This window comes from Lissotriton helveticus, chromosome 1_2, assembly GCF_964261635.1.
Source record: "Lissotriton helveticus chromosome 1_2, aLisHel1.1, whole genome shotgun sequence".
NCBI classification, from domain to species: Eukaryota; Metazoa; Chordata; class Amphibia; order Caudata; family Salamandridae; genus Lissotriton; species Lissotriton helveticus.
In genome coordinates this window covers 234,951,629-234,978,903 of record NC_136058.1, presented here as the reverse complement: position 1 = coordinate 234,978,903, position 27,275 = coordinate 234,951,629, and the positions used below count along the sequence as shown (strand labels likewise).

Below are 27,275 nucleotides of genomic sequence, written 5' to 3'. Positions count from 1 at the left end.
CGAAGGGGTTACAGATCTGATGGTAGCGGAAAACAATTTCTTTAGGAAAGTGGTAGCTCTTCCCGCTTCAACTCCTATGATCCCCCTAAGACTAGATTTGGGCAGAAGAACACTAAAGGACTTGGTGAGGTTACGCCCGCTGCTTTTCTGGTCCCGACTAAGAAGAACGGAGGAGCTTGCAAAGTATGCAGAAGGGCTGGACGATCTGCTCTTGCTGGACACATGTAACAAAATAGGATGGCTAAATAAATTGAAAGAACTGGCCTTTAATTTGGGTCTAAGAGAGGCATGGGAGTCGCAATCTCCGCCACCCAAAGCTGTTATTAAAAAACTTTACTGGGACTGGGTACAGAGTCAGGCCACGAGGGCTATGAATGTGGCTTCTCTTACTGACCAATTTTTGTTATTTAAGTGTGTGAGGAAATTGGAACCCTTTCTAGACCTGATAACTAAACCGTTGGATCGAGCGCTGTACCTAAAATTGCGTTATGGGACGCTCCCGGTGCACGAGTTCACGGCGAGATGGTCGAATTCTGATGCCCTCTTGCGTACTTGCCCTGGCTGCGCGGCCCCAAAGGAATCGGTGGCTCATCTGTTTTTCGCATGTCCAGCCTACAAAGGGGCACGGAAATTCTGGTTGAAACCCGTCTGTAGGGAACTAGGGTTGAGGTGCCACAGCCAGGCCCTCCGTGTCCTCTCTACAGATTCTTCATCTGCCATTATGATCTGTGGGGTGGCCAAATTTCTGGGAAATGCATGGTTGATACGCTCCCGTTTACTAAAAATGCTCTTGGGGGGCCCTACAGGCTGATCTTGAACCTGATGTGTAATAACTTATCGAAAGGAGATTCCCGTGTTTTTATTGTATTTTATAATCTTTTACTGGTAATCTGGAATTGTATATGTATATGTATTCTTTTATGGTGATAAATTGCCGAATAAAGATATTACAACTTATATAACAGCTCAGAAACCTACTGCTATGATACAGAGGCAGCTAATGTGGCTGTTAAGTTGTCTGCAGACAGTAATAAACCAAAGTTACTAGAAACCCCAGAAAGCAGGCTCGCAACAATAATTGCAATGCACTTCTGAGAGTTACACATACCTTTACAACACATTGGCCGGTGTTGGCACATATTCCCCATACCATAAATTGTCCAATAATAAATACGAACATATTTTAGGTTCTAATTACCATGAACATTTCCCATTTAGAAAATAAACTTTTTTTGTTTCGATTCAAAAGGGGCACTTTTCTTACTTGGAGTATCACCACCTTCGTGTGGCAAACAAAAAAAGTATTTGTTAATGAAACAGCAGCAAGAACCTTCTGAACAGAAGTGGAGGTCCTTTGTTAATGTCTTACATGCCATCTGGCATAACAGGCAATAGTTAGTTAATTACTAGTATTGTATTTGTAATACACACTAGACCGTAAAAGTTATTCCCCGCCACAGTAGATATACCATTTGGACCCGCCCAACACCCACCCCACCCCCACGACTGGCCACTTTCCATGTGGCAACATGCAGTGCTGGGACATACACAACTGTAGATAAACTGGGGGGGGGATAGGCCCAATAGACCGGAACCAGGTAGGGCCTTTTTCAAACAGTATCAACAGTAATAACCCAGTGTCCTTGTCACTTATATTTCAATTATTTGCGAAAAAACCACGCTTTATTCTGTTCGTGATTGGGTTATTTAATCGCCCAGTTTTTCCAAAATTCATTTTTTTTTTAAAAGATAAAAGGAATCTGACCTCCCCAGAACTACACATACAGTTTACACACATTTATCACATACATTAATACTTTACAATACTCACATTCATATATACAAACAATTGAATCCATCTCCCTTAATGAGATTTTCACAATACTATACACAGTAAGTTTTACTATACACAGTACAACCACATTAAGGAACAAAACCCAATGTGGAGCAAAGATTATGCTCTTTACAATTCAATCTAATTGAACAGCAAGTTCATTTACAATTTTTTGAAGCCAAGTCTTTCCAAAGTGTCATTCATATATTATTTATGTAGGCGCTTTAGTTTGACTCAGCGGAACTCTCGCTGTGCCGACGCGTTTCAAGCCACACTGTTGCCTTAGTGGGCTCTCATCAGGGCATCTTAATTTCCAACATTGGGCTTATCTGCCAATGGGGTAAAGCTTTTTTGGGGTATAGGGGCTTCTTAACAGCTTTCACCACTTATTTGAAGGTGGACCTGCATTTCCGTTTGTTGTGCAACTTATTGGCTTCCTCTCGTTGTTACCAGGACATTCTTTCGGCGTGTTGCTAGATCACCGCCTACTCGCGTGTACCGGCTGGTCTTAACTTTCACGTTTCCTTACAGTGTTTCTGGACTTCCTTCAATGTTATGCTCGCTCGACACGTTTCCTCAATGTGCCACATTGAGGAAACGTGTCGAGCGAGCATTGGCAGATAAGCCCAATGTTGGAAATTAAGATGCCCTGATGAGAGCCCACTAAGGCAACAGTGTGGCTTGAAACGCGTCGGCACAGCGAGAGTTCCGCTGAGTCAAACTAAAGCGCCTACATAAATAATATATGAATGACACTTTGGAAAGACTTGGCTTCAAAAATTTGTAAATGAACTTGCTGTTCAATTAGATTGAATTGTAAAGAGCATAATCTTTGCTCCACATTGGTTTTTGTTCCTTAACCCCTTCCACGCTCATGACGAGCTGGGCTCGTCATGAAGTAGCCTCCTCGCACGCTCATGACGAGCCCAGCTCGTCATGTTGTGTGGGATTTCCGATTTCTCAGCACAGCAGGGGAATATGCTGAGCATCCATGGGGTTAATGTGGTTGTACTGTGTATAGTAAAACTTACTGTGTATAGTATTGTTAAAATCTCATTAAGGGAGATGCATTCAATTGTTTGTATATAGGAATGTGAGTATTGTAAAGTATTAATGTATGTGATAAATGTGTGTAAACTGTATGTGTAGTTCTGGGGAGATCAGATTCCTTTTATCTTTAAAAAAATGAATTTTTGAAAAACTGGGTGATTAAATAACCCAATCACGAACAGAATATAGCGTGGTTTTTTCGCAAATAATTGAAATATAAGTGACAAGGACACTAGGTTATTACTGTTGATACCGGGACATACACAAAAGCACAAAATACAAATCCTGGAAGCGGTGTTTACCCACCGCTTGCAAGTTTTGTAAACACATAAATAAAAGGCATTATCATTTACATGCCACATTGGTGGGTGAGGGCCTCACGTCCTATAAGTGGGCATACCCACCTTAAGTTAGAGTGGGCTACCTTTGTCCACTTGCCACATAGTTTTGGCCAAAAGTTCAGGTTCCCCTTCAAGCTGTGATATTTTTGTTTATTTGTCTATATGTCTCTGAGTGCATTCCTTGTAGAGGAGCAGGCCCAATAGTTTTACTATGGACAGTTTGACGGCTATCTCAATACTTACCATAACACAGTTATACTTGGATGTGCATATCAGTGTGGGAACGTCCTTCAGGACGAAGCCGGAATCACGCTTTGCCTTCACAGCGTGGGTAATATATCGAGCGTGTCTATACCACGCATTCGTTCAGAACGCAAGTCGTTACAACGACTTGCTTTAGGGTGGCGCATTGATGGAATGGTGTTGGATTTAAGGTGAGGTCAATCTATTAATGTTGTGATTAGTCTTTTTCACCTGTTAAGATGGCGGGTTTTGTGGCACTCTTTAGAGGAAGTACGGACGATCCGTCTTTCATTTCTATGAACTCGGGTAGTAACAATCACGTGACCAAAGAATTTGCTAATGGCAGCACCGTATATAGCGGTCCTTCGAACTTCACTGACTTTTTGTGTGGTAGCCATGAGATGCGGATCGGCGGTGAAACAGACACGGAGTGACTCTGAGGGTGAGTGTTGTTGAGTGGAGACGAGTGGGGGTCTTTGACACAATATTTAGTTTTGTAGCAAACCATGATTTTTTTATGGTTTCAGGGTGCAGCGGATTGTGGCTGCACTTGCAACAGGTGGGATACATAAGGCGCCGCGAGAAAATTGAGACGTGCAGAGTGTGTGGTGAGTGAATATAAAGTCGTAGGGTCTCATCGGAGATGTAGATAGGCTAATTTTAATACTTGGTTCCCTAGAGCGTGACTTCGTGTTTTGTTCCATGACAGGTGACGGATCACACATGTTAGATCTGCAACCTATGGTTAGCATACTGGGGCATTACTGCAATTAGCTGTGCTTTTCAGAGACACAGTTGTGATTCATTTCAATGGGTAAGCGTGGCAGGATATATATAATGCTAGCGATGATGAGACCTGTTTAACATGCACACTCGTGACTTATTTTATTTTAACTTGCTAGGCCCGTGATTTACATATTTGCAGAACGTAACCCACCAGATGTATCTCCAAACAAGGGGATCTTGATAATGACGGTTTTTTAACACTCGGGCGAGTGTACTTAAGGGTTAGGAATTTTTTGTAGGTTCTGGATTGTGTTAGGGTTCACACAAACTGGTGCGATTAGGATACTGTCTCAGGTTACACACATGTGACTCACTGAAACTCTATGGTAATTTTTCAGGCCCGCGAGCTATCTACCTGCAGCTCCAAGATCTTTTTTTTCATTCCGCCAGATCTACTTCCAGACATTGAACATTTTTTATGACAACAGTTTCTGAAACACTTTGGTGAGTGTACGATGGATTGTAGATTGGACTATATGCGGTCATTAGTCAAATGGTATTTAGGCCCACAGATTGATGTTCTAATCTGTGTTTTACAGAGATGCCGATTCCGTTTAAACTGGCTAACTTGCACCAATGGAGTAATAGTGTGAGCCTTTTTAACACTTGAAATTATGTACTACCTACATGAGAGGTTCTCTTGAGATTCTATATCTAGGGTCCATGATTTATCGAGTATGCACATTTTCATGTACTCATCTACACATACTTATGATGACTGTATTTTATTTATGAATAACAGACGCTGCACAGTATAGTTATTGGACATGGCCGATTAGGTGCAGCCTATGTGGCCATAATGGTTGTTTATATGTTTTTCCATCAGAGCCGGGTTGGTATTCATCTCAGGACTCAGGCTCCTTTACATAATTGACAAAAACAACCGTCTTTCAGCACTGGCGGAATAGACTTGGACATTCATGGTGGGTTAGCATTCACATTGGATCATATACCTGCATGTCCGGTTGGGTTGTGTATTATGTTGGGTTGGATTTGGATGATAATCTTCCGTGAATTCTAAACTCCCTCCTATCCATCTTAGAGACCTCTGCTCCTACGCTCGTCTGTGATGACTTTTGGTGATTTGGGCATGTGTGTATATACATATCTTGATGTATGCTATACTTAATACATGCAACTTGATAATTAAGAGATCTAGACAGGTCTGGTCTTAAGATGTGTTTATATTTTGTCCCATGTGGTTTTCTATGTATGTATTATGAAGATATTCTAATTCTGGTTAGCAGTAACATTGTTATGTTTGTGCATTGTGTAACTATGTCGTATATATAAATGTTTTATGGTACATAGTGTGTTTATTATACCATGTTTATTATTCCAGCCTTGAAAAAGTCTTAGTAAAAGACGAAACATGTGTCGGCTACCATGTGCTGGGAACATTTTAAAGAAACTCTTAACACAGCTTGAATAAAGACTGCTGAACAGCAAGAAATATGTCTTGTCTGGACATCAGATTCTGACTAATGTTGTTGTGTCTTGTCCACTTTTGAATATAGGGATACATATCACAGGTCCCAAGAATTGTGATCGTTACGGTGTATGATCTACATGTAACTCAAAGGAGTGCTGCTGGAGTCCCAATCTTTTGTATACGCGTTGGATTTAAAGTTCAACACCTTCACTACTGTTGCTCAGACTGGGGTTGGAATAGTAAAGGAAACTATTCCAAAATCCATCAGCCCCTTAAGGCAACTCGTTATAACGACTTGCATGCTGAACTAATGCGTGTTAACGAAGCGCTCGTTCTAATGACTAGGTTCAGTAGGCGTGCGTGCTGAACACATGTAGAACACAGTCAAACATTCTTCAGTGTGTCACCAGGTGATTTCTAAACACAGCCACCATCACAAGTGGAAACAGCTTATGTAGTTGGTTGTTCAACATTGTCAAAGTGAATTCATAGCAACACACTTATTGTTGCATAGGCAGGACCTTTTACAACCAGACTGCGTCTTCACTACTGCTACGTATGCCTAATCCAATGGTGCCTTACTGGCACCTCCACAAAGATTTGTAATAAGATCTAAAATCAGCTCCTCTCTAGACTAGGCAAATTCACCATCCTTAACAGGATTGCAGCAAAGCGGTCAATAATTCTAAATATATTTATTCTTGAGTCGTGATGACTGTGGAAGGTGGATGCCCCATCAGGCATAAACACCAGGCTCATAAACGACAATTACGGCCAGAGAACGCGGTCACCTCGGACGCCACGAGTACCAGCAGTCATTCCAGCAGCTCGGAGTGGTGTGGCTCACTGGTTAGAGGCGGCAGACCCGGAAGCAGAGGACGGCCTGGGACCAGGGTTCAATTCCCGACGCGGCAGGGTCGTGGACCAGGGTCAGCGGACTCAATAATTCTCGCTTCGGTGCCTACTCTAACCAGGGATCACACTCTGCAACTCTGGGCATTAGCTTGCCTCATCTCCACAATGGCCCCCCACATACACCGGGGATGCCTGGTTTCACCTTGGAGATACCCAGCAGGGATCATCTCACAGGGAAAGCCAGGATGGGTTCCCCAGTGGTCTACAGTGCCGGGACGCCCCATTGCTGGGGTAGCCATGCGCTTTACAAGACAACATAACATAACATAACACCAAAACCACTGAAATCCATTCAGTGATCCCATGTCAGCACATGACTATATTTTAAACCCTTCCAATTTTCATGGACCACTTCAAGTACCTCAGAAGCATATTATAATACAACTCTCCTATACAGTTCCTCTGCACATCCAAGCAAAGACTACTGGTTCCCTCAACCATATGGTAGCAGCAAAGGAGGTGCAAACTTCGCAGTAGAAGACCCCCCTCTAGTGAGCATGCCTCCCGCTCACCTTCACATCAAAGCCAATCACCTTCACGTCAGACATTTTTTAACCATCTTTTCTCAACTTCGTTCACTTAATCCATGCAGCCAACGAGAATTACAGCTAAAAAAACTTTTTTTGGGACAGAAGTAATCCAAATGAATATTATTATATTTATTACAAGATCGCTGGGCTTGGTCAGCAGACCCCATACCTTAGCCTATGGATGGTAGATCTACATCATAAGTGCTGTCTCACTCTTTTCCCTGGAAAGGCTCTCTCCAAGTGTGTGCTATCTATTCGTGTATTCTAATAAAACCAAAGTAGGTTTGTCCAAACAACAGCTGCATCAGTCTGTTTTGTCTAAGGCTAAGGCCTGGCCAGAACAAAATAACAAGGGGCATTGTAGTTCGACCTTGCTCACAATGTTCAGTCAAAATCCCAGGAACCTGCAGACCGTGAACACAGCGACGAGTTCTCATGTGAAAAAAGCAATAGAAATGATTGCAAAAAATAAGTTTTGTAGTAATGTGCGCAAAGCAGCAGGCAAGCTGCAGCGTGCTCATGCTAACTTAGAGAAAACGACAATGTCCCCATGGGCCATATGACATTTACACTACTTTTAGTGGATTCAACTGAACTTTTGTGCTAAAGTTAAACGTATTTAGAAACAAAGGAAGTAAAAGCAAGCAAAGGATATGTTCAACCCAAGGCCATCCTCACATTTCCAAAGGCTGCCGCTGGAGTTTGCATGAATATCCCAAATTTCTTTATCAAGCTGGTGTTAAAAAAAAAAAGCATGTCCAGCTACTTTTTAATCCACAAGAATACTCACTACTAAAGGGCTTGTTTAAGCTTGTGACATGTTCAGTTGCAAACCAAACAAGTTACTGGACTATTTGGGCGCTGTGCGTTTAAATTTCAAAGGGATCGCAGGCAATAAGGCATTACCTACACATCTTGCACCACACCTTCAAACAAGCTTAACAAAAGCCCATTTACTATGAGAAATTATTCTATCTTACATCAAGCGGTAAAAGACTGCTATGTTCAGGAGGACGCGGATACCATTACAAACTATCTGCATAATGCATGCATCAGTTTTAGGGTGTGTCTGAAAGGAAAATGTTGACTGCAGGTAAACTGTATCTCTTGCGGATCATTGCTTTCAGAGTGAGCCCTCAAATGTTGCTATAAGCTATTTGCTTTACACTTAAACCATGGATCAGAAGGTAAATAAAGCCAGTGAATGTTTGCTGTGCCAGTCATAATATAAAAACAGTTTTAATGGGAAACCTGTCAACCGTAGCAAATAACTCTCAATGGAATTTCATTTATTTCAAACCGCGAAAAAAAAACAACTAAACTCTTATGGTATACCTTTTTTCCCTACATCAGCTGTTTAAAGATACAATCACATACATTATCCCTCCCTCAACAGTACAAAAACCCTAAGCTTAAGTCGCTTTAACATGAACACTTACACTCACTATGATCCTATGCCACATTTATCCCAAAGCCCAACAGTTAACTTTTCACACATAAATACTTTGTTTCACTAACATTAAGCCCAACTAGTGCTAACACTACCCAGTGCATAACTCTTAGCCTAAGACCATCACATAACATAATATTCTATTCAAAGCATTCACCTTAACACAAGTGTCAGTGTAGTGTTGTTGTGTGGTTTACACATGTAGTGTATTTTCTGTTGATGTGATGAGCTGTACAGCGAAATGGTGAATTCCACATAGTGGGGGAAAGTACCTTCCTAAATATCAGAGGTGTTCGCTGTACACAAGCGTTGCAATCCTCCTTCGTATTCAGAACCTTAGAGTACTTCGAAAGCCACACTAACCAGGAATGTGTCTCGCTCACTCCCCGTTATTTTGTATGCCACCAAGAGATAGACATGACGACACCTGGGATCTCAGCACCAAATAAGGGGCCAGAATACCTCATACCGATCTTTTAAACCTCTCACTAGCACTCCATTGACTTCTCCTGTATAGATGGGCTCTCCTGCAGGCCTCCCCAAATAAAGTCAAAGACCGTCTTACCTTTTTGCCATCTGCTCACGATTACCCTAAATTACAGCTGCCTCACAACATGGAAAATAGTTATCACAGTTATCCTCCGTGCAAATATCATTATACTTGCCTACATTCTTTCAGCTCTTTTGGTGGAATTGTCCAAATTAGCATCGCAACCGAGATCAAACAAGTAAGATAAGACAGAATCTAGGAATACACTAGATTCATTCTATCCGTAATCACAACCTCCGCAACTAGTCCATCTGCACCAGCAACAACTCTGTAATTGATAGGAAAGGGTGCAAAGATTTCTGAAAAATTCCTACCATTTTTTTTAAGGTCAGAACTACTCTTTTTCATGGTGTTAAATTGGAATTTAGGCATTGCCTTCCTGGGTACAACACCGTGGACCCGCTGCATGAAGAGATCAGGCTGAGAGTTCTAATGGAGGGTGGGGGTGGGGGGTGGCGGCATGCGTTGTTTTTTTCCCGATTGACATGCCCACAGGGCTCAAATACACTTTCTATATGCTGCCAGTTCGCCATCCATTAATATGCACAAGTGATTTTCAACTTTTTGTACCCATCTCCGTAATCTTCATTTCTGGTAATTGATTTTTAAAATTTCAGAAAGTTTACATGGATTTTTAGAATGCACCTGAGCACTTGCTCTTCCCTATGCTTCTTTTCAATTCGGCAAACATACAAAGCTCAGGCTGACTATCTGCTCCTCAAATGCAGACTACTGAGACAAACTGATACATCCTATTTTTAGGAGAGGGTGGCGACCGTCCAGGACCTCAGTTTCATTACGCCATGTTTCCTTCCCCTCCCAACATCTTTCTCCCCTGCACCAAGCTAACTTTAATATTAGGAGACCCACTTATTGGTTTGATTGTCATTATTTCCGATTTTGCTGCACTTAAGGACAGGCTAAATGGCAGTCGCACACCATCTGCAGGACTTTGGCTTTAGAACCCTGGTGCTGCTGTGACCGCCTATGTTGTCATTTGGATCACAGATCGTGAATCGCGATAAAAACGCTCTTCACAATGCAATTCACAACTCGTCACAGTACACATTTGAGAGAGCGTACAGAACCAGGGACAATAAGGAAGAGCACAAGTGACAGTACACATTAGAGAGCGTACAGAACCAGGGACAATAAGGAAGAGTACAAGTGACAGTACACATTTGAGAGAGCGTACAGAACCAGGGACAATAAGGAAGAGCACAAGTGACAGTACACATTAGAGAGCGTACAGAACCAGGGACAATAAGGAAGAGCACAAGTGACAGTACACATTAGAGAGCGTACAGAACCAGGGACAAAAAGGAAGAGCACAAGTGACAGTACACATTTGAGAGAGCGTACAGAACCAGGGACAAAAAGGAAGAGCACAAGTGACAGTACACATTTGAGAGAGTGTACAGAACCAGGGACAATAAGGAAGAGTACAAGTGACAGTACACATTTGAGAGAACGTACAGAACCAGGGACAATAAGGAAGAGCACAAGTGACAGTACACATTAGAGAGCGTACAGAACCAGGGACAATAAGGAAGAGCACAAGTGACAGTACACATTAGAGAGCGTACAGAACCAGGGACAATAAGGAAGAGCACAAGTGACAGTACACATTTGAGAGAGTGTACAGAACCAGGGACAATAAGGAAGAGTACAAGTGACAGTACACATTTGAGAGAGTGTACAGAACCAGGGACAATAAGGAAGAGTACAAGTGACAGTACACATTAGAGAGCGTACAGAACCAGGGACAATAAGGAAGAGCACAAGTGACAGTACACATTAGAGAGCGTACAGAACCAGGGACAATAAGGAAGAGCACAAGTGACAGTACACATTTGAGAGAGTGTACAGAACCAGGGACAATAAGGAAGAGTACAAGTGACAGTACACATTTGAGAGAGTGTACAGAACCAGGGACAATAAGGAAGAGTACAAGTGACAGTACACATTAGAGAGCGTACAGAACCAGGGACAATAAGGAAGAGCACAAGTGACAGTACACATTAGAGAGCGTACAGAACCAGGGACAATAAGGAAGAGCACAAGTGACAGTACACATTAGAGAGCGTACAGAACCAGGGACAAAAAGGAAGAGCACAAGTGACAGTACACATTTGAGAGAGTGTACAGAACCAGGGACAATAAGGAAGAGTACAAGTGAGATCAAGAGACACACTGACATAACGGTGAAGGAGAGAGTGCAATAAAAACAAGCACTGGCAATGCCAATAGATCTCCGCTTTAAAAAGCAGAGCTATTGGCTTGGTCAGTGCTTTTTTTCCCAATTGTCCATGTATGCATACATCCTAACAAACGTACACACATGACTGGTAATCTTGGAATGCATTTCTGCTAAAGAAATCCTATTCCAAGTTGACAGTCGAAGCACATGCATGGCAAATTCATATTGCAGGTTTGTTGTGAGGAGTGCGTGCATCAGATAGTTGTCTCAGATTTTTAATGTACTCTTCTTTAGAAAACTAAATCTAAATATTTACAAAACAATTCACAAATAGATGAAATAACACAAGAGAACGATCCAGCTGGACCTTGAAGCTGCCACACATTTGTAATACCAAACACTCAAACAATTCAGGACAGGAAGTACTGGGGAGGGGCAAGCTAAGAGGCGAAAAGAGGAAAAGGTGAGAGACATCAAGGAAACTCATGAACTCACATGGAGTGTGCAATATTAATTTTTTTAAAAGCCCCCTCAAGAATAAATCTCTAGTCAGAACACTGGGAGACTGACATGCTCCTGGGCTGGAGAAACACAGGATCCAGGAGTAAAAGCATCAAATCCGAAGTAGACAATACCGACAAACAACAAAGCTATCTAATCACGAGCAAGGGGCTAATCAAAGACCTTTGCTAAGTATGGGAAACAATAGTTACAACTCTTTAGCCAAACCCTAAAAACAGGCCCTTGTTACATGTGCACCAATAGTGATCTTTTTTGCTTCTCTGGCTCAATAGGTAATTCGCCAGGAGCCTAAAAACACCACACTCTAAAGGAAGGGGAGCTGAGGTAGAGAGCACTGATGAGATTTAATCAGAAATCAGTCTATATGTCTGTACTTTAATGTCCTGGCAGGACATAGTTCTAATCTTTAGCCACGTCGCTTCCCCCCCCCTATCGAGTGCTCTACAATAATCTCAATCGCTCGGGATAGTTACAGCACATTTTTTATGTGCAAGAACCAAGAACCCTGGAGGCTCAATCAGAGGACACTGGCCACTAGGTCAACAAATTAATGGTAACATTCACCAAGTACATCCTTCTATTTAAACAACCGGCATGTGAATTGATAATTGAAGCAGTTTAAACCAGCTGCTGTTAGGATGTTGAATAATGCATGAGAAGAATATATGCTGCTTGCATGCAAGTGTGTGTGTGATTTCAACAGGAAATAAATTGACTAAATGGAAGAGACCAAATTCTGTTCTATACAAGCAACAGTTGGCTGGATTAGGACTATAGCATGTGAAGCTGCAAACCATAACCAATTGATTAAAGGAGGACATTTTAAATAAAGTTTTGTTTTACATAGGGATAATAAGTAACAAAGGAAATATTGCTGAATTTAGAAGCAGAAATGTAACTTAAAGGGTAAGCGGTGCTGTTCTAAATTAACATCATATTTACATCATTAGGCATGACCATTCAAAACATTACAATATTGGTTAGTTCTTACTCTCATTACAGCACAGACTATTGTCAAAGTCTGTTCAGGGGATAAATGGCACAGATCTCTTACTAAGGTCTCCTCTTTCATCCCTGGATCAGACGTTTTTCTTGACTCAGAAAGGCAGTCACCAAAGACAAATACAACCTCACGCTTTTATAGGAGGCCACAATGTGAAAAGCAGCTTTTCATGAGTAGGCTTCTGTGGAGAAGTGATGCTCATGAGTTCTTACATCAGCGCTGCTAAGTGCTCCATCTTGCTTCCTTAGTGTCAGTGTTGAGTAAAGGCAGAGACCGAATTCCCCAGCCTGCACTCCTCGTTACCCTCTCAACCCACGCAGATACACTTTTGGCAATAATCATGGGAACACATATACTGAACATGTGCAATGAACAAATGTAAGTCACACTTTTCCAGTGCTCATAACCAAGCACTTAACTAGAACTTCAAGCATAGATGTTACCATTTAAAACTACAGAGGCTGCCAGTCTCTCACAAAAAAAAACATTTTACAGCAACTATTTAGAGAAACAGTCTTAAAGTAAGAGAGCGAATAGGGGGGACAAAAGTAATAATTCATGTTGAGTGTATAATAAGGATTGAGGATTAAAATATTTCCAGTAGTGAACTGTTCATGAGCATGTTGTAACATGATCTGAAAAAGAGTGGTCCAGCCAATAATCCCCCCCAAAAATTAAAAAGTCTCCAGTTTAATTACACATTTTGAAATTCATCAACCAAAAGAAACAGGGGAGGAACACTAGTTTATAGGTGAAAAACAAATGAAAAGAGGGCTAAATAACACAATATGAGGGAGCATAAGAAATCCGACTGCGTGGCAGCTGGAGTCAAACTCCTCTGGCCACTGGACGCACCAGTCTGATAGCTAGGAGATTATCACAAATGGAACTTGTATTTATAGTTCATTGATGCAAAGCCTTATTAGGACAAGAGCCTTAAGGAACTGGTGCGAGCTTTAGCTCGGGTTGCACTACTGACTGGTTGCAGTATGAAAACCTGTAGACATGTTTACAAAGTTTAACATTATGAGGCTAATTAAATGCTCTGAGAATGCCCTCTGATTAGATGTAAATACTTGTAGAATTTTAAAAACAAGATGCATTTGCTTTCAAAATCATATGTACACAAAACAAGCAACCAGAAAAAAAACTTTTGCTTAGCTACTAAATACTTTTAAGTACCATTCATTTGAAGCATAATTTAGCAAAACCTGTTTGATATAGTTTTTCCAAAAAAAGTAATAATGAAAAATCAGTGTAAAGACAGTTTAGGCAAGATTTTAGGAAACGTGAAAATAAAGAAGCAGTCACAAAGCTTATAGCCTAGCGTTGGTTGACAGCTGTTTAGATATGTCAATAAGTTTTGTTTTTACATGGCTTTCTAAAATGTTATTATTATGAGAGATTCCGCGCCGCCACCAATTAAACAAAAACAATGGCTAAAACAAAAAATACTTGTCTCATAAATCACATAGTGCCACAGTCTTCCTTTGCAGAGAAGGTAACTATTTTCTTTGAGAATGTGTCCCTTTTGAAAGAGCAGAATGCAGTCATTCACAGCGATGTTAACCAAACATGAAGTTATGTAACTGTAATAAAAATGAAATGGCTAGGATAACACCAGACCTAATTCGGGGTTTATTTTTAAAAGAAAGTCACAAATTTAAACCTAATATATTTCTTGCAGATTTCAATTATTCCCAAGAATTCACAGAAGTAGGCCTGGAAAATGTCGGCCTAGAAAGTGGTTGAAACGCATTTAGCATGAACTTATGCATGTCTATATTTGCTCACGTGAAAATCTCCTGAGGATTTGAAAATTCACTTTGAATACAACCCCTTTTTTGCCACAGTGGAAAAAGATTTACTTCTGCCCTTGTCAGGAGTATATTTCCCAATGTGGGAAAAACTTAGAGAAGAAAGTTGGTGAAAATGCTTAAACATGTGACTGTGCAGAGACTCAAAAAGGGATGTCCAACCCTAAATGCACTGCTTCTTGCTACTTCTGGGGCCAGTATATAGATTTGCGAAAATGTGGTAAAAACAGAGCATTGCTAGCATCCAAACGTGGCTATAATATGAATCCTTATGTAAGGCCTGGCAACAGAAGTGACCAGGACTCCAGCGTGCACCAACAATAATTCAAATTCTCCAGTCAAAAGTATATCGTGTTTTAGTCACACATTTAATCACAATTCATTGAAATGGCTTCACCAATTATATAACATTTCAAGTAAATGTCATGGAAATAGTCCAACAAATAATTAATATAGTCCAATGTGAAATGCAAAAATTACACAAAATTAAATTACATCATAAATTGCATAAACCCAATGCATTTCGGGGCTTGTGCCCCTTCGTCGGGGGTCTGTATGAAGAAAAGAAAGAAAAGAAACAAGAAGAAAGAAAACTAAGTTACTTCCAGTGCTTAGGAGGATAGTGACTTTTCAACATGTGGTATTTTTGACATCAGTCTTACCGCAACTATGGACTTACGAATCCATTCATGGATTCGATGAATGACGTGGCGCGCGGCTGCGCGTGATCTAAGGAGTGAACAGATACTTCGAATAAACACAATATTATGTGAACCACAAATGTGCTTATGTATATAGAGCACGCGAAGTGCTAGTTACCTGAATGCTTGCAGTTGATGTAACTGAAAATAAACGAACAGACAGGGTGCGTACCATTTTAAATTCAGGCAAACTGATCTAAAGTTTTACAATAAACATACGTTATTGCAGTGAAAATGACTCTAGGCTCACCTGCAGGACATAGAATGCAACGTGTTTACCCTAGGGGATTGAAAAATAAAAAAGACTTTTGAGCATTCAAACAATGCATCCTCGTGAACAATTTTAACTAACCCTCCACAGCAAGGAGGAAATGCGTTTACCTGTCGGAGTTCAATGTGCGTTTTAAAACGGCAGTTCAGCGAAGTGTCACAGCATGCTGTGAAGACAATAAGCGGATAGAGACTTTCAAAACTATGCCGTGGGTTATAAATATTATATACTAATATGGGGAAGCGGAGCTCACCGCAAAACTCGACCGGCTCGTTCAAAAAGTAATCCACATCCGCCTTATCGTACGCGCGACTAGTCCCTTTTCCCTTATGAACTCGTCAAGTATTGTGGGCAACGAAATCGAGAACGGACTATTTCGCACTGAAAGGAAGCGCCATTGTTAAGCGCCTTGGATCTCACTCTATTGCATGGGGACGCGATAGATTTAAATTTCAGAGTATGGTCTGACAGACCCATAGAGTGTGGGGTATATACAGTAGAGAGAGGATAGGATTAGTTCAAAAAGAAAACGAAGTAAACACAAAGAAAAAATTGTAGTAAACACAAAGAAAAAATTACTTTCATTCACTGCCTATATACAATCTGGTACTGCACAGCACTTTTAAAAAAAAAAAATGTATGTGAGTTTACTGCCTATTTCCAATCTTATGCTGTACTCTGGTGGGTCGCAATAATTGATTGTGTTGGAAAGTATTGCTAATTTTAGGGATGAGTGTATACTGCTGATATTAGTAGCACCGTGAAATTGAGGTCATGAGGGGTCCTATTTTTATGTGTTCATAGAAAACAAACCATTTCCATTTTGTCATTAAGCCCACTTGGGGCCATTGTTCTCAATTTCCGGATCCAAAAGGCTTCCCTCTGGAGGAGGGTCTTGGCGTTATCAAGGCCCAAACGCTGTGGGATCAGTTCGATTATTTGAAATCTTAGTTGGGCCAATGTATGCCCTGCATCAATCCAATGCTTTGCCAATGGAGAAGTAAAGTTTTTATTCCGTATCCGGCTTTTGTGCTCAGACAGTCGAACTTTTAATTTTCTGTCGGTCTTCCCGACATACAGAAGACCACATGGGCATTTGATCGAATAAACCACATGTTCTGAATTACAGTTCGTTGTGTGTCTCAGTGGTATTTTCTCTCCAGTTCGTGGGTGCAATAGGGTACTCCCTAGTATGGCATTATTGCAGTTTTTACAGTTGAAGCACTTCGTTGTGCCTTTGTATGTTTCATTTTGCTGTCTCCCATCGTTCAAGGATTTATTCAAGATTTCTTTGAAGTTTTGAGCTCTTTTGTATGCGAACAAAGGTTTGTCCGTAAACAATGTGCCAAAGTCATTCTCTATTTGGAGAATTTCCCATCTTTTCAGTATTATCCTTTTTATATCTCTAGAGGCTGTTGAAAATTTAGATACAAAAACCATTCTTTGGTTAGCCTTTTTAGTTTTCTTTTGCAGTAGATCTTTTCTTGGGATTGACTTGATTTTGCCTAAATGCGCTTCGAGCAATTTTCTAGGGTATCCCCTGTCAAGGTATCTGTATTTTTGTTCATCAAGACTTTTTTCACATTGACTGGAGAATTTGAATTATTGTTGGTGCACGCTGGAGTCCTGGTCACTTCTGTTGCCAGGCCTTACATAAGCTATTTAATAGTGTGCAGGCACTAATCCAACACGCACACATACCGTACAAACAGGTTAAATTGGATTCATGAGTGCAGCCCCCACACACATTCATTATAATATGAATCCTGACATAATCAGAAGCGATTATCAGAGCTCTGATATAATGAGAATGCTGCATCATGTCATCTCACCACATAGCACCAAAGGGACAGGTGGATTTATTATTATTTTTTTTTTAAAACAGGACACGTAGATTTATAAAGACTCCCGTCACATGGACAAGTAGATATTTTATATAATTCCAGCCCTGCAGCGGGCACAAGGAGTCCTGTTGCAGTTCTAGTAACAATGCATCACTCACCTGCCATATGCTGGTTGGGAACAAGAAGCACAATAAAAGTACGCATTAGCAACACTGAGAAACCGCTAATGCCACCTACTGAGAAATGTACCCCCAAATCAACAAACATGCCGCTAACAGCAGGGCAAATTTGGGGACACTGGGGAAATTTGAAAAGGCAAAAGTACATTTATCAATGTGTGATTGAAATGAAAAATAGATCACAGAATCAGCAGAAAATAGCTAAAACACATTTAGCTGTACCAAAAGTCTGAGAACATCAGTGGACACATACCAGATTATCAGCAATCACTAAAGAGAAAGTTTTAAAAAGTCTCCAAATGCATTTTACCGTAGCAGCCAGGCATATGGATACCAACCAACCTATTGCCATGGTGTACTGTGACAAGATGCAGTTCCATGGGCGCTATCTGTGTTTAACGAGAGGTTAAAGGGGTACTTGTGCCAGCATGTCCCACAAGCTGTTTGTACTGCTGTTACACATGGAAGCAAGGCCTCGGTCAACTTACAAACTAGGCCGGTGCAATATTTTAAAGTACGCTTTTGTAATTTACAGAATGCACTCGAAATGTGCACAATCCTTAGCTGCAAAGACTGGCTTGAACAGCATATGCCTCGAAGGAGACCGGTTCCAGGAGAAAAGGCAGAATACAATCAAAGTTCATTTCGCTTATTTTAAAAATAAATTAATTACATTTCTCATAATTCCAGAGCAAAAAAACAGGCAATTTCACACACTCTTAGCATATTCTGAAATATATACTATAAAAACAAATGTATGCAGTGGTGTAAATACATTTTTACATTCAGGCTTCGATAAAGAAAATTAAAAAAACACCATACATCAATTGTTGGAGAAAAATATTGAGTATTTTCTTGCATTGAAAAAGGGACACCATTTGTTTAACACTGATGTCATAATACTTACTTGATCTAAATTTCTCTTTGAGCGAATCCAGATCTTCTTTGAGTGCAACCTGCATCCAAACTAACCCAACGCAGGCCACTACACAAGCAGCCAGGATGACGAAAGCACACAGAGGATAAAAGATCTTGCAGCAGCGAAGGTATTCACCCCTAGAAAAATTAAAAGTATGCATTTTACCAAATTTGGTGAAATTATATTTTCAACAACTGACATCTTATGACAAAGTGTTGCAATAAATTAAGGGTACCGGAAAAGGGGTATGGGTTGGAGGGATTGAAGTGGTGTGTCAGAATTCAAGATCATGTACATAAAATGGGGTTCACACATGTACAATTCACAGTCACATTTTTACTGTTTTCAAGTATGGCAAGCTTAGGTTATGTACATATAATCACACGAATTTTGGTCAAGTCCAAAGCTAACATTAGAACCGAAGACAATAACCATAGTGAATACGAGCCGCACGGTACCTTGAACACTGCAAGTAAAGGACTGATCGTACTCATCGTAGGGCGATGCACTGAGAAAGGGCAAGGGTAAAGAATGTATGTCTGTTTATTTACGAGCCCCTTTCTATGAACGCCCCTGCAAACGCATTCTTCAGCCGACCAGTGCGTCGAATCCGCCTTCTTCTCCCATCAATCATTTTGATGGTCGAGGAGGCAAAAGTAAGTATGTGCTTATACTATCCACACGTGTTTTATTTAGGGGTGGTCAAGGAGGAAACTCCAGGACAAAATGCCAGTGTTAATTACAAAACTTTATGGAACAGGTGTCTGGAACAAGGCATTGGGAGCTACCACCAGCCTACAGGCTCCCTCGGAGTAGTCGCACTACGTGTAGGCTGGGTTGAGAAAAAGCACCTGCCCATGCGAGGCCAAACTCATCAACACTGCGCCTGTTTCTAAGAAGCCGTGAGAGCAGCCAGTGCAGAGGAATGCAGCCAACCCTCTTCTGAGAAAAAAAAAAAAACTTTCTTTAATGGTTTCTTCTCCATTTAACTTCCAACGTTCTTATTTTTCCCTTTTTCCATTCTTTCGGTCCTTTCTCAAATGTTTCCTCCCCTTCTTTCTTGCTTTCTCCCCTTTCACTGTTCCTTCCCACCTTTAAAACTATTTTCTTCTTTATCTTTTTTTACATTCTCTTTTCTTATGAATTCATCGCTCTACTTTTTCCTCTCACTTTCTTTCTCTACCCTATTTTTTCATGACATTGTGCCAAAGCCTGATAGCGAGGACTGCAGTGTGTCTCACCGACCATTTATATCCTGCGCATTCCAATTATAATTTGACGTATCCTGGCAGTGTTTGCAGTATCAAAATGCAAAGCAAAAAGAAAGAGCGAGAGAGGGACAGAGAGAGGGGGGGAGAGAGGGGAGGATAGAGAGGGAGGAGACAGGGAGGAGAGACAGGGAGGAGAGACAGGGAGGAGAGAGAGAGACATAGAGAGACAGACAGAGAGAATGAGAGAGAGTGAGTGAGAGACACACCTGCTTGGCATCTACCACAAGTATCAGTAGGCACCCTGGTTCAAAGTACAAGGGATGAAAATCAAAAGAGAAGACGCGTCCTGGAGACTGGATCAGGACTATACTCAATGGCAAAAGGAAGACCGACAAAAAGAGGCAAACAAAATAAAAAAATTAAAATCTGAAAATTGCCAAAGTTGTGTATGACATTCAGATAATTGGACCGTCTCTAGAATCATCAAAATAGACAGGTTCATAATGTAATCTATTGCATTCATCCAGAGTCACCCACAGAGACGAGCTCAGAGTATTTTCATTTAACTTGGGGGCCCCGGGGAATACTGGGTCTCGCCACTAGTCCAGTGTGGTACAGTGATCCAGGTTACGATGACCCACTAAGACTCCTTCCTAGAGTGCAAGGTCCAGAGTTCACACTGACCCCCATGCTTCACATCTAAAAGTTCATAATGCAAGTGCTTCTTTTTTCCATGGTCTATGGGTTAATTGGTAACCAGGAATATGAGAAATATAAAGGGAAGACATGGTATAAAGGTCATAATTATTCAAGGGCATAACTTTGAAAGTAGTGAAAATTGATAATCTTTAGACAGATCTATCATCAGCCTTTCACAAAAACCAAGTGCTATTGAAACTAACGAGTGTCACCAAAGGGTTTAATTATCCCAACAAGAATATTAAAATATGATTGTTTTAGTTGGATTGTTTTTGTTGGAAAAGATAAACAATCTCATCACAATAAAAGCGACTCATTGGAACAGGTAAAATGAATGCTGGGCTTCGACATAAACCATGCACATGTCGCTTGTCCATAGATATAAGTATAATGGGGCAGCTCTGTTCTACATATCACTGAGCTTTTAAACTACTGCACAGAAATCAGAGAAAGCAGGAACTAGGTTAATTAAAGTTAACAGTCGTCAACAGAAAACACAAGGCATCGGCCACGTTCTCCTCCTCGCACACAGGACAAGGCTCTTTTTAATCTCCTTTTACGATGCCTTACAAGACTGTGATGGAGATTGAATAGCAGAAGGTGACATTTCCCTGGGATGGGATCATATTAAAGGTAGTTCAGGGAAATACAACACGGTCTGGAGGCTTCTCTCAAGCTTAAAAGCATACTGTCTGCATTGGGATTACAACACCCCTGTACAGAACATCATATGGGTCAGATGGATCACTCCACCTTCTCCCATAACCAAAGAACATAATTTTAAATACATTACACTTGTGAATAACACAATTCGTCCACAACACTCAAATACTCCCAGTAGCAATCTCCTATCACACGAGTAGAGCTTAACTTGGTTTGGGACTAAAGATTGCTAAAAGCAAATAGATGGGGCTCTTTGCTCATCCCTAACTAGACACTAGCATTGAAATAGAGGTTAAAGACGCACATTGTGGCATATTTCCAACATGATTAAGCAGCGGACAGGAGCCATGCATGCATTTGGGGCACTTTTTCACTACCACGAGAGTAAAGTGAATAGAGATGATGGCAAACCTCAGGGTATTAAAAGCCAAGAACAGTTAGAAGAGTTCCAACAAATACATCATGCATTGGAAATGTCAACATGTTTGGCTTTACAGGAATGTAGTATGGTAATGTGAAAGGTATCAGGGGGAGTAGTTCCTCGTCAAAAGGGAAAACCGCAGAGGGGTGGAATTGGACGGTCGACTACCAAGTCAGATCTTGTTGCTCTCACACACCTGATAGGGTGCCATGCTTCATCATTGGTCGCTCCTCATCAAGCCGGCGCTGCGATGCCAGTGGGGACTGGGGGCTCTTTGTCAGAGATCCTTTGATCGGTTATAGTCATTAGATGAGTACATGTGAGTGACTAGTGAAAGAAGTAGGGTGGTGATAAAGTTGTGAATAAATAAGACTAAGGTAACCAAAGGGAATTTGGGGTGTAGAAACTTGGGCTAAATAAAAACAGAGCTAGTTCTAGGAATAATGTACTAAGACAGCTATCAATCAAGGTGATAAAATCGGGTCAACCTGTTTCGTGGCTCAATCTGCCAGGAGGGTTAAATGACATTTAATCAGGACCAAAGATGAATCACTCATACCCTATATTAATCAGTGAAGCACCCTTTAGATAGGAAGGGTTGCCACTGATGAAGTATGACACTGCACCAGACTTGATGCAGGGGACCAATTCCACCTGGTGGTTGCGAGTAAAATGTTCCTTAGGTTAGATAAGGGTCCCAGTGTAGCTCAGGGACAGTTGGTCAGTGCGGGACGTTCTCACTCGACCTACCCTTCCTCTGTTTTGACGAGGAGCGCCCGATGATGAAGCATGACACCCTACCAGTTGTGTGAGGGCCAAAAAGATCTGACCTGGTGGATCCCCGGGGATCCCGGTGGTCGACCGTCCAATTCCACCCATCTGCGGTTTTCCCTTTTGACGAGGAACTGCTCCCCTGATGTCTTGGATATGATACTTGAGGAGTTGCATGTTCTGTTATTTTATGTTATATGGGTATTTGTAAAGCGCACGGCTACTCCTGAGAGTGTCCCGGTGCTAACTTAACCCTATTAAAATAACAGTTGGGAGCGGCTATGGGTGACTCCACTCTCAATCAAACAACCAAGTTTTGAACTTTCGTCTAAAGCTAAGGAGAACTTGTTCCTGTCTCAGGAGAGGCGGAAAGCTATTCCACAGCTTAGTAGCTTTCACATGGAACGAGCGTCCGCCCAACCGAGAACGTTCAAATTTTGGCACGACCCACAGCTTCTGAATTAAAGATCGCAGGGTTCTTATAGGAGCATATAGTTGAATTATGCTCCTAAAGTAGGGGGCTCCAAAATTATGAAAGGCTTTGAAGACTAGTACCAGGGTCTTAAAAATCACCCTTTTCCGCACCGGGAGCCAGTGCAGAGACATCAAGAGAGGCGTCATATGAGTTCTCAGGTCAGCCAACAAGACGGCCCTTGCTGCCGCGTTCTGTACTACCTGCAAGCGAACTAGTAGGGAGGCAGAGATACAGAACATTGGCGTAGTCCAGCCTAGATGTTATCAAAGCTTGGACCACTGTTTTCCTATGAGGGACTGAGAGAAGAGGGAGAAAGTTCCTCATCATTTTCAGTAGTCCGGAACAGGTGGCGGACACAGATTGAACTTGTGCCTTCATGGACAAGACTGCATCCATTTTTACCCCAAGGTTTTTTATGCTGGTAACTGAGCAGTCGGGGGGCGGGCGGATGTCCTGAGGCCACCAATAATGCATTCCACACCGGGACTATGGCCGAAACAGAGGATTTCGGACTTGCAGAGTTGCATAACAGTGGGTGTTGCTTAAACCAGGAAAACACCTTGGACAGGCAATTGTTGATAACATCTCCTCTAAACACCGCATTTTTCTCAAAGGTAAACAACAGCTGTGTGTCGTCAGCGTAAGAGATGACTTTTTTTTAATAATATTTTTATTGAGCATGTGCAAATCACGAAAGCTACAGTTACATCATGAAATCGAGTGATCCGTACAAAAAGCACAGGAATATATTACAAAGCTTTCCGATGGTAGAAAAAGGATTCAATTTTCTCTTTTTTTAAACAGTTCCAACAACAACATAGGTGTTCGTCAGTGTGTCCATTACTAAAACAGTTCTAGTAGCATGTGTATAGAAGAAAAACAAATACAGTATTACGCCATTGCAGGTCCGGAATAGCAAGCAGACAGTGCCCTCATCGATGATGACAATCTGGGTGGAGATGTTAACACAATGTACAGAGCAATCACCAGAGGCCAGGCGTTCAGTATCAGGATATCTAATGGCCTTCGCCGTTTCACAGTACATGAATATATCAGGCAGACCCATTAGACCAGGTATAAAAGCTTCCCAACAGTCTAGGTGTGTACAGGCGGACTGCAAGGAGCCGTCCCAGGTGGAGACGGCCTGTTACGTGACCAATGCAGGAAGGGTTCCCAGATGTCTCTCGGGCACGCAGCCGCTGGCATCAACTCCCAATAGGAACCCAGCTGAGCATGTCCATATGTTACATCAGATAGCCAGTCACACAATCTCGGTTTAGACTTTCGCCCCCAGGTGATGGCAACCCGCCTCTTAGCATACAACAGTAGTAGCGCATGGAGCTTTCGGTTCGCAGGTGCAGTATCCGCAACCCAGCCGAGGATCCCCAGCAGTGGCGACGGGGCATCCCCCCTCCCAAGTATTTGGTTAATGGCTCCAAAGATTGCAATCCAGTACTCAGAAAGCGCTGGACAGTGCCAGGCCACGTGTAAAAAGGAAGCCCCCTCCGCCCCACATTTCCAGCATCTGTCGTCTTCTCTGAGGCCCATACGGTAAAGAGAAGTCGGAGTGCGGTAGTATCTGTGTAAGAATTTGAAGTGCACAAGTCTGAGTTTATAGTTCGGGGATAGTGCGAACAGCTGCCCACAGCAGAACGCCCATTGCTCGTCCGTCAGTGGGACCTCTAGTTCATTTCCCCACAATTGCTGCGACCTGGGCACCACCAAGGGGGACTGCTCCTGCATTGAGTTGTATAACCTGGTCACAAGTTTTTTGCGGGATGCTCTGGCCAGTATGTTCTGTAATGCAGTTATCTGCGGCGGTTCCTCAGGGAAACGATCCCCCAGCACCCTGCAGGCGGCTTTTAGTTTGTGGTATGTGAACTTGTCAGTGAATGTCACCGGGTTCTCAGGTGTCTCTGGGGGCAACTCCAGGAACGTGCCCTCCGGGTATAAGTCTGCGAATGTGCGCAAGGTGGTGCCAGCCACGGATATATCGCCACTGTTGGACTCTAAGCATGGGATCATGGGATTCTGTTTGAGGGGCATCGCGGGCGCATACAACAGGGGAACAGAAGACCGCTTCAATAACTCTCTCCAGGACCAGCGGAGCATATCTGCCGTGTTTATGTCCTGTGAGGGTCGCGGTGCTTTGTGATAGAGGGCCACATTAAGTGGGAGCGGAGAGACCATGTCGGTCTCCACCGCCACATGCGGTTGGTAAGGTGTGGGATAGATCCAAAAGTGCAGGTATTGGGCCTGTGCGCAGAGTGCGTATAAATGCATGTCCGGTGCTCCCAAGCCTCCCTGACGCAGTGGGAGTGTCAGCAGTGCCCATGAAACTCTGGCTTGACCCCCCGCCCAGGCAAGTGTCAACAGATTGGAGCGCAAGCGTGTAAAGAAGTGTTGTGTCAGCGGGATCGGCACATTGGCAAATAAATAGAGGAATTTAGGCAGTACAATCATTTTTGCTATTGCAATCCTGCCTGCTAAGGAGAGGGGAAGCTTGGACCAAATCGCCACCTTGCCCTCTAGCCATGTGATCGCTCTGCCAAAATTTAGGTTCCAGATCTCCTGTATGTTCCTGCTGACCCAAATTCCCAAGTACTTCACTTCCTCCGCTTCCCATCTGAGGGGATAATCCGAGTGCACCTCTGTGGTTTTATCAGTGAGCGGGAATATGACTGACTTAGACCAGTTTATGGAGACGCCGGAGAGGCCGCCAAACTTGACGAACTCACGCAGCAGCGGGTTGAGGTTTTCAGTTGGGTTGTTAACATATAAGGTTACATCATCCGCGTACAGGGAGATGAGGAGGCTGCGGGAGCTAAAGGCAATGCCCCTCGCCGTGTGGTGCTGGCGAATTCCAGCAGCTAGTGGCTCCATAGCAATGGCAAATAGGAGGGGGATAGCGGACAGCCCTGTCTGGTTCCCCTGGAAATCGGGAATGGGTCAGAGATCATGCCGTTCAGTCGTATTCTGGCTCTAGGGGCGGTGTACAATAAGCGAATAAGGTTTATGAATAGTGGACTGAACCCCATTCGTGTCAGTATGGCAAAAAGAAACGACCATTCCAAAGAGTCAAAGGCTTTCGTTGCATCCAGGAAAACCACAGCAGCCTGCGTGTCGGGGTGGAGGTAGTGCAGTGCCGAAAAAAACGTTCTCAGATTATGCGTGGTGGAGCGTCCTGGTATGAACCCCGACTGGTCCGGCAGAGCCACATATGGTAGCAAAGGCTGCAACCGATCAGCGATTATCTTAGCATAGATCTTGACATCCACATTTATGAGGGACAGAGGGCGGTAAGAGTCTATGCATTTATCATCTTGTCAGGTTTGAGTAGCGTGACAACCAAGGCCTCCCTCATGGAGTCTGGCAGTATCCCTACTTCCTGCGCCTCAACAAACATAGCGTGTAGGCGAGGAGCTAGCTCCTCTACGTACGTTTTATAGAAGGCAGCCATCAGCCCATCTGGACCAGGCGCCTTGTTTTGGGGCAGCGCTTTGATGGTGGCAGCGATCTCTTTTATCGTCACTGGTTGATCCATGTATTGTCTGTGTGCGTTGTTGAACCATACCAGCGCTATGGATTCTAAAAAGGCCTCAAGTGACTCCTCCGATAGGCTATGGGTGGATTTATACAGTGTGGTGTAATAAGTGGCGAATGACTGCAGTATCTCTCGCTGATCTGTCAACGCCCTCCCCGTGTGATCAATTACAGTGTGTACCCGTGTGGGCTTGGGGGTGGGTTGAATCAACCTGGCAAGCTTCCGGCTCGGTCTGTCCCCTTCGCCATTTCTGCGGGCCTCAGCTTGTTTCCCCAGAAATTTTAGTTCTCGCTGCGCCTCTTCGCCAAAGTCTAGCAACTTGTCTTTAATCTGCCCTGCTAGTGTGGGTGTCGGGGACTCACAAAATTCACGCTCTAGGAGTCGCAGTTCACCCTCTAGCTTTGCCAGTGTATCCCTGATCGCCTTCAAGACCCCAGCCCTGCGTGCAATACATTGCCCACGAATGACCACTTTGAATGCGTCCCAGAGGACGGCGTCAGTCTTGACTGTGCCTGTGTTAGTAGCGAAGTAATCAACAATGTCCTGCCTGATTTCCTCGGTGAAAGCTGCATCTTGGAATGCATCTGTCGGAAGGCGCCAAGAGAAGGCGCCGCGCTGATTGCCCGGAATGGCCAGTTCAAGTAGACATGGGGAATAGTCAGACAGAGACCTGGCCTGTATATCCAAACTCGTGGTCCAAGTGGCGACATCCGCCGAGACCAACCAAAAATCCAATCTGGACCAGGCCGCATAATGTACAGATATACATGTACCCATTCGTGCATCCGTGTTGCGAGCCCTCCACACATCAACAAGGGAGCCCTCACTTATGATATCTGTCAGTGCCTGACGCGCTTGCGGGTGCATGGGCCTGGAGGCGCCTTGTCTATCAATCGCATCATCT

The 27,275-nt window shown here is 42.8% G+C and overlaps 1 protein-coding gene across 2 annotated transcripts in view; it reads right to left on the bottom strand.

The window, feature by feature from the left end:
• EFCAB14 (EF-hand calcium binding domain 14) overlaps positions 1-27,275 on the bottom strand; it is a 278,772-nt gene that overhangs the window by 210,490 nt on the left and 41,007 nt on the right. For both annotated transcript variants that reach the window (XM_078671656.1, XM_078671657.1), the window contains exon 2: positions 18,576-18,724. In XM_078671656.1, coding sequence (XP_078527782.1) covers positions 18,576-18,724 — 149 coding nt within the window. The remainder of the gene's footprint in view (positions 1-18,575; positions 18,725-27,275) is intronic.